General features: G+C 54.5%; 5 protein-coding genes across 5 annotated transcripts; 4 read left to right on the forward strand and 1 right to left on the reverse strand.

Annotated features, from left to right (window-relative positions):
- Positions 1-211: 211 nt before the first annotated feature.
- On the forward strand, positions 212-3,237 carry BGZ61DRAFT_411998 (uncharacterized protein). The gene is made up of 2 exons (XM_046243286.1): positions 212-769; positions 839-3,237. Exons 1-2 carry the CDS (start codon positions 522-524, stop codon positions 2,853-2,855), a joined length of 2,265 nt encoding a protein of 754 aa, XP_046109355.1. The 5' UTR covers positions 212-521; the 3' UTR covers positions 2,856-3,237.
- Positions 3,238-4,465: 1,228 nt separating this feature from the next.
- BGZ61DRAFT_126131 (uncharacterized protein) lies at positions 4,466-5,486 on the forward strand. The gene is made up of 2 exons (XM_046237095.1): positions 4,466-5,187; positions 5,246-5,486. The coding sequence occupies exon 1, from the start codon at positions 4,545-4,547 to the stop codon at positions 5,151-5,153; it is 609 nt and encodes a 202-aa protein (XP_046109356.1). The 5' UTR covers positions 4,466-4,544; the 3' UTR covers positions 5,154-5,187; positions 5,246-5,486.
- A 501-nt stretch (positions 5,487-5,987) lies between these two features.
- Positions 5,988-8,283, forward strand: BGZ61DRAFT_442753 (restriction of telomere capping protein 5). The gene is made up of 2 exons (XM_046244784.1): positions 5,988-6,370; positions 6,429-8,283. Exons 1-2 carry the CDS (start codon positions 6,305-6,307, stop codon positions 8,175-8,177), a joined length of 1,815 nt encoding a protein of 604 aa, XP_046109357.1. The 5' UTR covers positions 5,988-6,304; the 3' UTR covers positions 8,178-8,283.
- BGZ61DRAFT_442756 (hypoxia induced protein conserved region-domain-containing protein) lies at positions 8,284-9,457 on the reverse strand. The gene is made up of 3 exons (XM_046244785.1): positions 9,238-9,457; positions 9,093-9,163; positions 8,284-9,019 (listed from the first exon to the last, which is right to left on the reverse strand). Exons 1-3 carry the CDS (start codon positions 9,294-9,296, stop codon positions 8,469-8,471), a joined length of 681 nt encoding a protein of 226 aa, XP_046109358.1. The 5' UTR covers positions 9,297-9,457; the 3' UTR covers positions 8,284-8,468.
- A 165-nt stretch (positions 9,458-9,622) lies between these two features.
- Positions 9,623-12,914, forward strand: BGZ61DRAFT_442758 (uncharacterized protein). The gene has a single exon (XM_046244786.1). The coding sequence runs from the start codon at positions 9,892-9,894 to the stop codon at positions 12,592-12,594; it is 2,703 nt and encodes a 900-aa protein (XP_046109359.1). The 5' UTR covers positions 9,623-9,891; the 3' UTR covers positions 12,595-12,914.
- Positions 12,915-12,959: the final 45 nt, after the last annotated feature.

A 12,959-nucleotide genomic window follows, 5' to 3' on the forward strand; every position in this document is an offset into this window, starting at 1 on the left:
TGCCCGGCGCACTACGCACTATTACGCACTACGCACTACGCACGACGCCCTAGCGCGCCATTCGAGGTGCCCCGGACCAATCAGGGCCCCTGACTTTCTCTCCATGCTCCATCTGGCAGCGCTGCACCTCTCTCCGCGCTCTGCACTGGCCGCTGTGGCTCAGGCGGCATTGCTGCTTGGTGCCGCCGCGCCGCACCTCATCGGTTACAAAGTTCCCATTCCCACTGTCGTTCTCGCTTCACCTTCCGCCTTCCACCTCGCAACATCTCCTCCTCCCCCTCACATCCGCTCTGCATCTTCGCTCGCCTTCGCTCCCCGGCCTTCTGCAAGCTCCACGACCAAGGCAGCTCCCCCGTCGATTTCTCCGCGGCCTCGGCCTCTCGTTCCGAAGCAGCTCTTCGCCCGCCTCGATCTTCCTTCCCTGCCCAGGCGACGCGCTCCTGGATGACATCCTTATAATGCTTTGCTCCTCGCTCACCGTGTGACCACTTTGACCCTTCCCCGCTCTCCCCTCGTTTGCCATGGAGAGGAAGCGCAAGCTGCCGGCTCGGGCTGCCGCTCGCAGCGAGCAGGTCGCCAAAAAGCGCAACATCACGCCTCGAGAACGCTCCGCGACGCCTGCAGCTCCCCCGCCACCACCCCCGGCGCCTGAAGAGCCCCCGCCACCACCGCTGCCCAAGTCGGTTCAAGCTGGCAAGCCGTTGCCTACCGTCGAGGTTGCGCAGACCGACGACTTGTCAGTGAAGGAGTATCAGTCGGTGGGCGAGAGGTAAGTCGCAACATGGGCATGAGCTCAACCTTCGTAGCTAGATTACGTACTGACAGACGCGTTTACCAGTGGTGTCCTCGCCGAGTCTCTCTCTCGATCTCGGAATAAATGGATCAGCGACGGTCTCTTCGCCAAATACTGGACGAAGCCGCACAAGCGCAAGGGTGTTCTGAATGAGGACCCGAAGAACCCCCCCAAGGACAGCATGTCCAAGGTCGGCACCGTCACCATTACCATCGAGCCTCACATGATAGAAGCTACTATGTATGTGGTCAAGGACCCAAAGCCAAAGCCCATTCCGCACGCCCAGCAGCCTCAGCAGCAGCCTCGTCCCATCATCCAATATGGCCCCCCGAACGGCTCGATGCCTCCCCCGCTCGCACCCGCGTCCGCAACCGCTACACCAACACTAAGCGGCGCAACCGTTGCAAAGCCGGTGTCCCAGAGCCCAGCACAGTCTCCAGCACAACCACAGTCGCTATCTCGACCCCCTCCGGAGAAAATTGCTCCTCCGACACCCTCTCCTAAAGTCGTGGCACCTCCTTTGGCGAACACCACCACTCCCTCGCTGAGCCCGAGTTACCCACCGAGACCACATGTGGCTGGACCACCTGTGGCACCTTCTGCAACGCCTCCCCAAATGCCTCGGGCACCGTCCAACCCCCCACCGCATGGCGGTGTCTCAGCACCCGCGCACTCTACCGGAATTACCCCAGCTCCAGCGCCCTCAACACCCGTGGCTCCGATGGCAGCCCCAAGGGCATCGCCAGCTCCGCGTCCGCCCATCAGTGCGCATGCGACGCCTACGACTGGTGTAGCTAAACTGGCAACTCCTACAACGGCTCCTGCTGCGCCTGCTGCGCCTGCTGCGAAGCCCACAGCGAATGACCCTGTTATTGCTTTACTCGCACAAAAAGCTTCTGGAGACGCAGAGCTTCGCGACTTGATGAAGAGAGTGGCTGTAGGCCAAGCTAAAGAAGGAGAACTGGCGCACTTTCAAAAGATCATCGACCAGCTAAATGCCGAGTATCGAAGCAGGGGAGGCCAGCAGGGACCATCCGCAGACAGACTCCTTGTGGATGGCAGGACAGTCAAGTATTTTGCCGACGAGGTCCGAACTATTCTCGACATTGTCCTCGCCTCAAATCCCATGCAGAAATCGTCAGAGCTCCGACCACCGCCCCGCAGCGACCCTCTGGTCGTTTTGTTGGTCAGGACGGCACTCGAGGACCTGAGAACGAAGGACATGATTCGGCGAATTGCCGAAGGACGGCCGGGTTTCACCGATGCAACGGATCTCAAAGACATTCTCGACAAGTTGCACCGAGATATGAAAGCTGTCCCACGTCCTTCGCCCGCACCATCTCAAATACGGCAGCAGACGCCAAATGGGGTTCCGAATGGTCATGCGAGGACTCCGACTCCCCAAACTGTATCGCAACACAACCCCCAAGCGTTACGTTCCAAGGGACCTCCGCCAACTCCAAAACCTGATATCTCGGCCGTCGTACTAGATTTCGGGAACGGAGATCGTTATCTCTTCCCCAAATTCAGCATCCTGGAGTATCTACCTACTTCCTCAGGCCAGCAGGTTGTAGCATCATTTCTGATTGTGCGCAAGGGCAGTACCTCGGAGTACGGGGGAGACCCTGAGCTTGACTACTACCAACCCATCACTATTCGGCTTTATACGCAGACTGGCCGACATTTGGAGAACCTGGCAAGGGTGGTAGCTCCGCAAGATGAAGTGCGGCGATATATGGATGATGTGATGGACAACATGACACGTGCCGAGTACGTCCTCTTAGCCATGAGACTACCCCGCGCCATTAAGGATGGCGATAACGATGGACTCGGCTCAGAAGAGCTCAAGACAAATGGCTCGACCCCCAAGCCTGACGAGCCAGCTCAAGGACAGAAGATTGTACCAAAGTCTTCGGTCCTCTGGGCTACCAAAGGCAAATCAGAAACGCCACCTATCGAGGGACACTCTCTCAGACCGCCCCGAGACCAGGAACAGGAGACTCAAGCCCGGTACCAGCGGCTGATCAACTCAGTGGCTGCAAAGGATAGAGAAGCTATATGATGAGACGGTGGGACACGATTTGGAGGCTGATATATTGTGTACATATTTTTCATGATTGATTGGTCCAATTATATTAGGGATGGGATGGCGGGGCGAGAACGGAGCAAGGAGCGGGAAAATTATGCTTTAGGATTGGCGCAGTGATACTTTGGAAGCTCGATGCTCGAGCGAGGACTATTTTGTACGTCCACATGGATCGAATGGCCTGGAGTTCTGAAATGCCAGACTTTTAGAACTTACTTCTGCTCTCATTCTTCACGTTGGGTTTACTTCTTGAAGCAGGCCTAGTTGTAATCATTGACCACGGATCTACCCATCCCTAATCACTGCGTGTATTCATCATGGCGTTCACATGAACTATGTAACCATTGCAGGCCATAACCAATCATGCATAGAAATACACAACACCTCCTGGTGCAATGTCAAACACAATCGTCCTACTAAACCTGGATATGACGGCATCGACACGCATCACCACGCACAATCGGAATGTTTCGTGGCCATCGAGGCGGTGCAAAGCAATCCACCGTGTTTGAAGCTACCAGTACTGCGAATCCTCTAAATTGGTGAAAGCTAAGCAGCCTGCAATCTGTATCTTACTCTTCCATAGCAGCATCGCTGTCGCCATGAAGCCTGGGACGATCACTACAGCCACAACTGAAGCGCAGTCTTGGCCTAATGCACCTTTTATCAGCACTACCACCACTTGCATCTTCTACAAGGCGGGTCCACTACGATGTAGGTTTGTGAAGTCTCCTGTCCAATGGAAGTTAGAAGACCATTTTACCCAATGGTCTTTTAACGTGGGTGGCCAAGTTTCAACTCGTGTCTGTGATGGTCAGAGACGAAAACGACGTATATGTACAACAACGGCCCCGTCATCGAGATGCCATCCTTGGAGCTCCAAGGCGGGAGAGTGATCCAGTTTATTCCGGTCTCAAAAAAGCATATCGCCACTATTGGAGTGCGTGTCAAGAAATAAGAGTTACTTCTCTTCTATGATTGCAACGACACTGTGCCCGCCATGTTTTCTGCCGTAGTAAATTATCCTCAATTTCCCCTGAAGTTGACCAAGCAGGCTTAGAGTTAACTGACCGTAAGTTTGAACCTGATTGCATCGTTTGGTAAACCAACTTTGCCGCGTAATTGCTCAAGCGAGATATGCAGTCGCCATGCATGGCTGAGGCATACTGTGGCTTGAGTTGGACCGCAGACGTAATCATACGACAAGTAGGGGGTCTGCGAAAGTTGCGAATTGCTTCAAAAGATAATGCGACTTTCAATCGAAACACGGCGACATAACGCGGACGGGACTTCCTCGGTCGTCCAGACCTTTTGGACGTGAGCAAAGTTTTGATGACGATGTGATATCTGCAGCTGGAGCGTATGCCACTCAATCTCAAGATTTCCCTTGGGTACATCCAGGACAATTGTCATGCTCACCTGTACTTTACCGGGTGATCTGGACAATATTAAGGTCGAAGCAAGTAGCATCACTAACCATCCTTTGGGAAGGAACCTTTCCGGACGACTTAAGAAGGAAGCTTGTAGAAATCCCTCAAGATAAGGATGTTGGGGCAGTAGAGGAGAGACGCGGCGTGGCACTTTCCCAGAATCTCAAGTATAAAACGCTGCATTTCCCCCCCCTCGATTGTATCTTCCCATCACAACACCAACACACCATCCATCATGAAGCCATCTCACATCCTCCTCCTGCCAGCCTCGCTCGGCTTGGTCTCGGCCGCCGTCATGCGCCGGGACCCTGAGCCCGCCATCGTCGGGCGAGACCCGGAACCCCTTGGAAGACGGGATCCCTTGGATCCCCAGATCTTCGGTCGTGACCCCGACCCCAAGGCCGACCCTGACCCCGTCGACCCTCAGATCTTTGGTCGTGATCCTGAGCCCATGGCCGACCCTGAGCCTGTGGACCCCCAAGTCTTTGCCCGGGATCCCGAGCCCAAGGCTGATCCTGAGCCCATCGACCCTCAGATCTTTGGTCGAGACCCTGAGCCCATCGACCCTCAGGTCTTTGCCCGGGATCCCGAGCCCATTGATCCCCAGATCTTTGGTCGAGATCCTGAGCCCATGGCCGACCCTGAACCCGTCGACCCTCAGATCTTCGGTCGTGACCCCGACCCCAAGGCCGACCCTGACCCCGTCGACCCTCAGATCTTTGGTCGGGATCCTGAGCCCATGGCCGACCCTGAGCCTGTGGACCCTCAAGTCTTTGCGCGGGATCCCGAGCCCAAGGCTGATCCTGAGCCTGTGGACCCTCAAGTCTTTGCTCGGGAACCTTAAGTGTGACCTTGGGCCAACAAAAGTCCTTTTACTCGTATGTTACCTATCATCCCACATTGCACTCCTCTTATCTGACATACAATTTCAATCAGTCAGAAGTTCACCGTTCACGGTTTGGGGGTTCAGGGCATTGAGCAATAGTATATTCCTCCATCGCGTTTCGACATAGTTGCCGTTCGTCGGCTCGCTTGGCGGGATCAATCATTTGTTCAGTTCATGATGACAATCTCATCCAGCTGTGAGCAACTGGATGTTATGATGATTTGTTTTTGCTTTCTTTAGGGGTTAGGAAACATAGCAATTACACTCTTTTATAATGTGGTAGTCGAGTCCTTATACCATGAAATTGTGGATTGGCAAATCATAATTCGTCCGATTCTCACTTGAGATACGGGCTCAATAAAGATACACACACACGTTAGTACCAGTCGCTATTTTGTCATAGTGTGAGTTAGGATGTCCATTTTTGATGAGAATTTCTCACCATTCTCCGTTTTACCTGGAGGTGGCTACTGGCAGGTTGGGTCCCAAATATCTGATATTTGGCTTTGCGCTTGTTGGCATCGTTGAAATCATTGGCAACGTCACCATCCCCCTCTACGAGATCTCCGCAGATGGTGTACAAGTGTCGGTCTGCTTTGCTGTAGAAGGCACGTTACGGTTAAGAGCAGCAGGAATCTCAACCGAAAAATGGTATCTTAGAACATCATCTCCCGTCGCTACATGGTCGGGTGCTGTGCCTGGACGGTCAAGTATCTAGGTAGGGAGACAATTGGTCCCCAGAATCACCGCAAATTTGGCACTGAAAAAAACTCACTTTTTGGATCACCTACCCACTCTTAACTTCTTTATTTTAGATATTTCTTTTGAACTAACTTCCTTTTTTCTAAGATTTCTGGGGTATTACTGTTGGCTCCGGTGATCGCCGGCCCGATGATGACCCCGGATCCACGTGCATCATGACACGCCAAGACGGAGGGTACGTATCGAGGTACGTACCGTCGGACTATGTCAGCGCCGCCAGATGTCATGAACTCCCAGGCTACCAGCTTTTTTATATCACATCATCGCCTCTCAATTGTCAGAGCTACTGCAATCAAGAAAATCCTACGACTTCGAAGGGATGAGCGTAGAGCTGGCCGCCTCTCAAGATGGGCCAGAATCTTTCGGATGAACAACCGCGCCGGCGGACGAACGAGGAACTCAGCCGTGAACTCGTAGGCTCATGATAACACGGACACCGCTGAAGTTCAATTGACTGACCATATGAAACAGGCACAGAGGTTCAAAGACAAATGCTTCACCTCTCTCGAGTTCTACTCACTCAAGGATGTCTTCAAGTCCCTTGCCGATCACCAGGACACCATGAAGTACCTGAAGGAGGACACCATCGCGCGATACCTGGAGATACCGGATATCCTCCACGCGTCGCCTGTCATCTTCCAGATGGTTTCATACCTTGGCGCCTTTCCGTTTCTCCATGATGCGCCGGCCGTATTGGAGCTACCACAGTTGATTATGGTTGTCGTCATCATGACGGAGCGGTATAAAAAGGTCCTGGCTCGTGGCTCCACAGATAGGACAAAGCTGCTGTTCAAGAGCATGGCCGTTTACGACCGAAAGCCTTCCGACGCTGCGATCAATCCGCCGGAAGATGAAGCTCCGCAAAAGAAGCAGAATGGCAATTCCCACGCTGGATTCGCCGTGGACGAGGCCCAAGAAGACGGAGAGGAGGAGGACGACGAGGACGACGATCTGGTCCTGACAGCATTCGAGCTGCTTGATATCAAAGAAGCTGTGGACCAGGGCCATGCACCAAACTTCCATGGCGCGACAATTCCAACCGACAACTTCCGAAAGCTGTTAATGCTGCTGTTGCTTGCGGCTCCGCTTGACCCCCAAGAGAGCCTCTCGCTATATTCGAGCCGTGTCGTTGGCGACGAGCTCGACTGCCTCCGTTCAACGGCCGAATGCATCCTATCATCCTTTGTCAACGCCGAAAAGGCACCCGGGATCAAGTACAACCAATTCAAGACGATCATTCCCGTGATATCTCCCCATCTATTCCGTGGTTTCAACGGCCTGTTTGAGCATTTCCTCTTCTCCAAGAACCTTGACTTCTCGAAACATCAAAGCGGTGCCGCAGAAAAAGTCGAGGCCCCAAAGATAGCGCAACCGCTGCTGCCAGAGGGTGGTGAGATTCTGAATGCGAGCACGTTGTCCCAGATATCGCTCTTCCTCCCCGGTTCGGATCTTTTTCGAAGAGTCAGGCTGCTATATTCCGGCAACGATGCGGGATTCTCGATGGGAAGTTTCCAGAACAAAGTATTCAACTGGCAGGCGCCGACCTTGCTCCTGGTGAGCGGAACGCGCCTCGGGGACGTCCCAGATGGTGGCCAAGAGGCAGCCTTCGCGGCGTCTCTTCCATCTCGAAGGTTCCCTCACGGCAGCAAGTCAGATCGTCTCACTTTCGGAGTCTACATCCGAGAGCACTGGAAACACACGCACAGGGAGTGCTTCGGAGACTCGGATACGGTGTTGTTCCAGCTGGAGCCCATTCACGACGTGTTCCCCGCGTCGACCATCAACAAGGACTACGTTACCTTTACCAAGTCTCCCGCAAACCACCCAATGCTCGCCGTCGGATGCCCTCATCCCAAGCCAACGCAGGCGCACCGGAAAGCCGACCTTCATCGATTAGGAGCCACATCTCTGTTTCTCGACGATTCATTCGAGTTTGGTGTCTTCAACCACGACTACTCCTCGCGAGGAGGGGCTTTCCACACAAGTGTGGTGAGGAAGTTTGACTTCCAGGATCGGTTCCAGATCGAGAACCTGGAGGTTTGGGGATGTGGCGGAGACGCAGAGGCAAAAGCGCAGGCGGAGAGATGGGCATGGGAAGAGAAAGAAGCCGAGGCCCGCCGCAGGGTCAACCTTGGAACTGGGGATATTGACACAGATCGGGCCTTGTTGGAGATGGCTGGGCTGGTCGGAGCCAACCGGAGTGGAGGTTCCATGGGGTAGTATTGGAGTTGTGTCACCTGGCCATAAATTGCTCATGTTCACGGCGTTTCTCTTTGGGTAAGTGTGTATGATGGAATAAATTCAATTCAACTCATTTGCGGGCGGAATATTCACATTCGTATTGCATGATTTCATGACATTGCTGATCATATTAACACCGATCTAATGAGTAGAGCCATGCCGCCATCAATTGGCAGCCCGATATCGTACACTATGTGACCCTGCCACTAACACAAATGATTTTACACCGGTCCCTCGTGATCACCATAGTCTCGGTATCGGGGGACGGGATTACTCCTTCTTGGACTCGGCGTCGTCCTTCTTCTTGGTGGACATGATCTCGCCGAGATCACCAAGCGAGCTCTTGGGATTCTTCTTTCTTTCCTGCTTTTCGCTTGCATCCGCCTCGTCCACCGCACTTTCCACTGCATCCTTGTTCTCGCTCTTGGGCCACAGTCCCATCCGGCCGAGGACGCCCCCCGTCCCGCTCGATGCCGGCTCCGACTCCGGGCTCTGGGGAGTCGGCTCCTCCGTCTGGGCGGCGGCCAGCTTCCTCCGGTTCTGCAAATGGGCCTTCATGGCCTTCTCCTCCTCGTCTCGGGCCTCGAGCTCGCGGATCCACTTGATGCGCTTCTCCTCGGCGTCGCGCTCCTCCTTGAGCTTGCGGAGTTCCTTGCTCTTCTCGCGGTCCTTGTTGTAGTACATGCTGCCCGCCACCATTGCGATGACGGTGAATCCCTGGGCGGCCACTCGAGCGCGGAACATCCGGTTCGCCGACTTGGAGTCCCCGCGGCGGAGAGCTCGGTAGGCGTTGATGAAGGCCAGAGTCGTGAGGCCCATTCCTGCGGCATGGCGTGTGAGCGGGCGGCTGCTGCGTAGAGCGACATTGGGGACATTGGGGAGTTCAATTATTACCCAGAGGAATCAGAGGCTCCTCCTTGATCTTGCGGAAGACCTTCTGGAGCGGGCGTTCGTTGTAGCGTTCCCTGTCTATCGCGTGAGTGGGGATCTGGAGGCCGGTGCCGATTGCGCAACGGGCGACAGCGGGGAGGCAGCATACTGGTCGCCGTCAAAGGACGAGGGCAAAGGCCCTGGAATCTGGGGCACACCGTCAACCATGGTGAGCGGTGGTGTTGGAGTCGCAATTGGGAGACGGTTTTGGAGTTGTAGGAGACAGAAGTGGGCTGAGGAAATTCAGCTCCGGGCGATATCGAGTGCGGGATCCATCCATGACAAGCATCATGATTTTGTCCCTCGCTCCGCCGCTCTGCCGCTACAGCGCTATGTACAGCGCTAGAGCGCTAATAGAGCCCCCGCTAACCACTGTCAGCGTCATGGACGAGCAGACGAGAGGTACGTATCTGACTGGGATCGCACGGACCAGGTCCAGGTTCGACCTCTAAACTCCAGCTTTCCATTTCAGCTTCGGAGCTTCCCAGAGGTCGTGTTACCTACGGTGTGTTGTCTTTGTCATCGCATCCTTCAACGCCGCATTAACTTAACAGTCATCAACACGCGTCCAAGCCAGCACAAGACATACTCGCGCATACATAAACCCACGGAATCCCCCTTCGACGACCACCCCCTCCATCAACTAGCCCCTCCAAACCCCCACAAGCGACTCGTTCCCACGACTCCAGGGATTTCCCCGCGACAACGCACCTCTCCTGACGCCCAAGGCATCGGCCTCACCATGCTGCACATATAGCCTGCCATGTGGTTGCCGACACCCTCGGCCGAGAGCATAACCCGGCCGCGACTGGCCGTGGCCATCGCTTCCGCCTTCGCTGCCGCCTCGATTGGATACTATGCATACATCAATCGCATAACACGCGACGGCGCCGTGCCAGGATCCGGTCTGCACCGCAGTAACGCTGTCCGCCGAAGTCACCGGAACCGGAGGAATGAAGCCGGCTCGAGTTCGTCATCCGAGGCCCCTGGCGACGAGAACGTCGATGTCGACACCTTGCGCCCCACCGGTGATGGTGAGACCATCGTTGAAGGCGGCGTCGACGACTGGTGGAACGAACCTAGCGGTTATCCCTCGAACCAGCGCGCTGGCCACAACATCGTCAACCTTCTTTTTCGAGTTTCAGAGGATAATGCGCGCCGCAACGGATGTGTCCACCGCGGGTGTCAATGTAATGCCTGCGGTATGGTGCCCATCCGTGGGGTTCGCTACCGGTGCGCCAACTGTGCCGACTTTGACCTCTGCGAGACCTGCGAGGCCCAAGGCGTTCATACCAAAACGCACATCTTCTACAAAATCCGTGTCCCCGCGCCTCCATTCGGTCCTCGACAGATGCAACCAGTCTGGTATACGGGAGATCCAGACACTTGTCGACGAAACCTGCCTCGCGGACTGATTCCCAAGTTGTCGAGGGACACGGGCTTTGAACGCCCAGAGTTGGAAGCGTTTTGGGAGCAGTGGACTTTCATGGCCAACTCGGAGTGGAGAGACGACCCGGATGAACTCGGTATTGCCATGGACCGTAAGACCTTTGAGCGGTGTTTGGTACCAACCGGAGGTTCCCGCCACGCCGCTCCAAACCTCATTCATGATCGAATGTTCTCCTTCTACGACTCCAACAATGATGACTTGATTGGCTTCACCGAGTTTCTCCATGGTCTATCCTATCGAAAGCGCAAGGACAAGCTCCGCAAGATTTTTGCCGGTTATGACGTCGACGGCGACGGTTACGTGGACCGGAGAGACTTTCTCCGCATGTTCCGTGCGTACTATGTCCTCTACAAACAGATGCACAAGGACATACTGGATGGGCTAGAAGACCAGCTTCTTGCTAGTACCGAAGCTCAGCAGCTAGTCACCAGTCGTCAGCCGCTCAGCAGTCTCTTTGGTCGCGAGGGCAGAGTTCCCGAAGGCGACGGAGGACTGCGACATGAGGGCAAGATGTACAACCGCGATGGAAGCATACAAATTACCGACGGTCATGAAAGCGTCGTGGTTCAGGATCGGGGAGACACAGCCAACCGTGAAGACATCCTGACCAGTTTATTTGCGTGTGAAACCGACCACCGCTCTCGCCGACGTTTCATCACTCGCAGTGATACGGATACCAATTGGCGTACAGTGCGTCGCCTTAGTGGAAACGACGATGAGCGCACATATTGGGTTACCCTGCTCGAGCCTCCTGCTAACGTCGACGATTTACCCACAATTTTGTTAGGGAACCACACCCTAGAAATACAGGAGGCATCTGATGATAGCGAAGATGAGGGCCGTGACAGGAATGGTGACCAACCAAATGGTGTCAATGGAGTTCATGAAAGCGGCGACCACCCCGCCCACGATATGCCCACAGAGAGCGAGGTCCGAGCCAGAGTTATCAGCAGTAATCGACAGCGAGCTCCAAGGCTAGAAAAGCGGAAAAGAGATATGGCCCGAAAGCAGCTGCATGAGCGGTGGAGAAGAAGGCAATTCTACCTCGACGAGGAAGAAGGGGGCATTGCTCCAGAGGATTGGGAGCACAATGAAGACATCCTTGCGGATCTCCGTGAGATGGGCGAGAGCTCCAAGTCAGCCGAGGAACAGTCACAATCTCCAAAATCTCCCTCGAGCTCCAAGAGTCGGTTGAAAGATGGCATGGACGACTTTGAGATGCTATCTGGCGCCTCGTCATCCTCGAGGAGTGTTCCCGAGCAGCGGGGACCCCGACGCCTTCCCGAAGCCGAAAGGGATGCCGGAAAGGAAATCCTCTATCAGGTCACTCAGCAAGCCTTCAACGAGCTTCTTGATACAATCTTTAAGCCTTCGGAGGATCTCGCCCTCCAAGCCGCAGAGACGAAGCAACAGAGGGAGAAGCACAAGGATTCGATTGATGCTATCGATCTTAATGACTTGAAATCCTCGAACAAGGACGCTGATTCTAAGATCAAGTCTCCCAAGGAAAAGTCCCTCGAGGACCTGCTGCGCGAGACTGGATATAGTCTGGAGCTACCCGAGGGACGCAATGCCGTCGAGATCGACACCACTGTCGAGATCATCCATGAAGATGAGCCCGAGGAGGATCATGCCGAGCCCCAAGAGGACCTTGTTGGGCCCGAGGCCGTTGCGGAGGACTACCGAGATCCTACTCTCCCACAATTCCGTCCAAACACTGCGGAAGATATGAAAGACTCTGGATTATATGAATGGTATCCCATAACCCACCAAACACCTACCACTACGGACATCGAGGAGAGTGGGTCTGACAGCGAACCCGTAACGGATGACGAACCCACTACAGAGACGCTCCAACAATGGAAGCGGTTAGGCATTGCTGAGGCGAAGGCCACGAAGAGAGGCGGCTGGGGCAAGCTCAGTTTCGACGAGTTCGAGGCGATTTACAAGGGCCAGGAGCAGCAAGGAAATCGACTCGAGTACCTCGGAAGCTGGATTGATTTCTGTATCCCTTAGGAGGTGCGGAGCAAACGGCGAGGGGCGAGGGGGAGAACATGATCACTGGAGGCGGTTAAGTGTACATTAGACATGCATTATGGTTTCAAAATGGAGCGGTAAAGGAAATTCCAGTGGTTAGAGCGTAATGTTTAGAAACAACTTTACATCCATTCGGTTGCCATTGAGAGCTCCGCCGATAGCGATGTGAGGGTCACTGGCCGCAGGTCCAGCCACTTCTGTTGACGCATTAACTGGCAAAGCGGCAATATGAAGACGATCACAGCAGGATAGCATCAACTCCATATTCCTGATGAATTCATTCACTCCGCTTGTATTAACAATTCGCTTCATTGCCTTCATGCCATGTACACAAGTATTATCCA

Source organism: Ilyonectria robusta (assembly GCF_021365365.1).
Source record: "Ilyonectria robusta strain PMI_751 chromosome Unknown BGZ61scaffold_3, whole genome shotgun sequence".
NCBI classification, from domain to species: domain Eukaryota; kingdom Fungi; phylum Ascomycota; class Sordariomycetes; order Hypocreales; family Nectriaceae; genus Ilyonectria; species Ilyonectria robusta.

What these genes read in the sequence shown, in the direction of transcription:
- BGZ61DRAFT_442756 (XM_046244785.1), bottom strand. Translation starts at nt 9,296, where the DNA reads ATGGTTGACGGTGTGCCCCAGATTCCAGGGCCTTTGCCCTCGTCCTTT. An exon ending in TCGTCCTTTGACGGCGACCA is followed by an intron (nt 9,164 to 9,237) that starts GTATGCTGCCTC and finishes CGCGATAGACAG; the next exon opens with GGAACGCTACAACGAACGCC. An exon ending in GGAGCCTCTGATTCCTCTGG is followed by an intron (nt 9,020 to 9,092) that starts GTAATAATTGAA and finishes GCCATGCCGCAG; the next exon opens with GAATGGGCCTCACGACTCTG.
- BGZ61DRAFT_442753 (XM_046244784.1), top strand. Translation starts at nt 6,305, where the DNA reads ATGGGCCAGAATCTTTCGGATGAACAACCGCGCCGGCGGACGAACGAG. An exon ending in AGGAACTCAGCCGTGAACTC is followed by an intron (nt 6,371 to 6,428) that starts GTAGGCTCATGA and finishes CATATGAAACAG; the next exon opens with GCACAGAGGTTCAAAGACAA.
- BGZ61DRAFT_411998 (XM_046243286.1), top strand. Translation starts at nt 522, where the DNA reads ATGGAGAGGAAGCGCAAGCTGCCGGCTCGGGCTGCCGCTCGCAGCGAG. An exon ending in TATCAGTCGGTGGGCGAGAG is followed by an intron (nt 770 to 838) that starts GTAAGTCGCAAC and finishes CGCGTTTACCAG; the next exon opens with TGGTGTCCTCGCCGAGTCTC.
- BGZ61DRAFT_442758 (XM_046244786.1), top strand. Translation starts at nt 9,892, where the DNA reads ATGTGGTTGCCGACACCCTCGGCCGAGAGCATAACCCGGCCGCGACTG.
- BGZ61DRAFT_126131 (XM_046237095.1), top strand. Translation starts at nt 4,545, where the DNA reads ATGAAGCCATCTCACATCCTCCTCCTGCCAGCCTCGCTCGGCTTGGTC.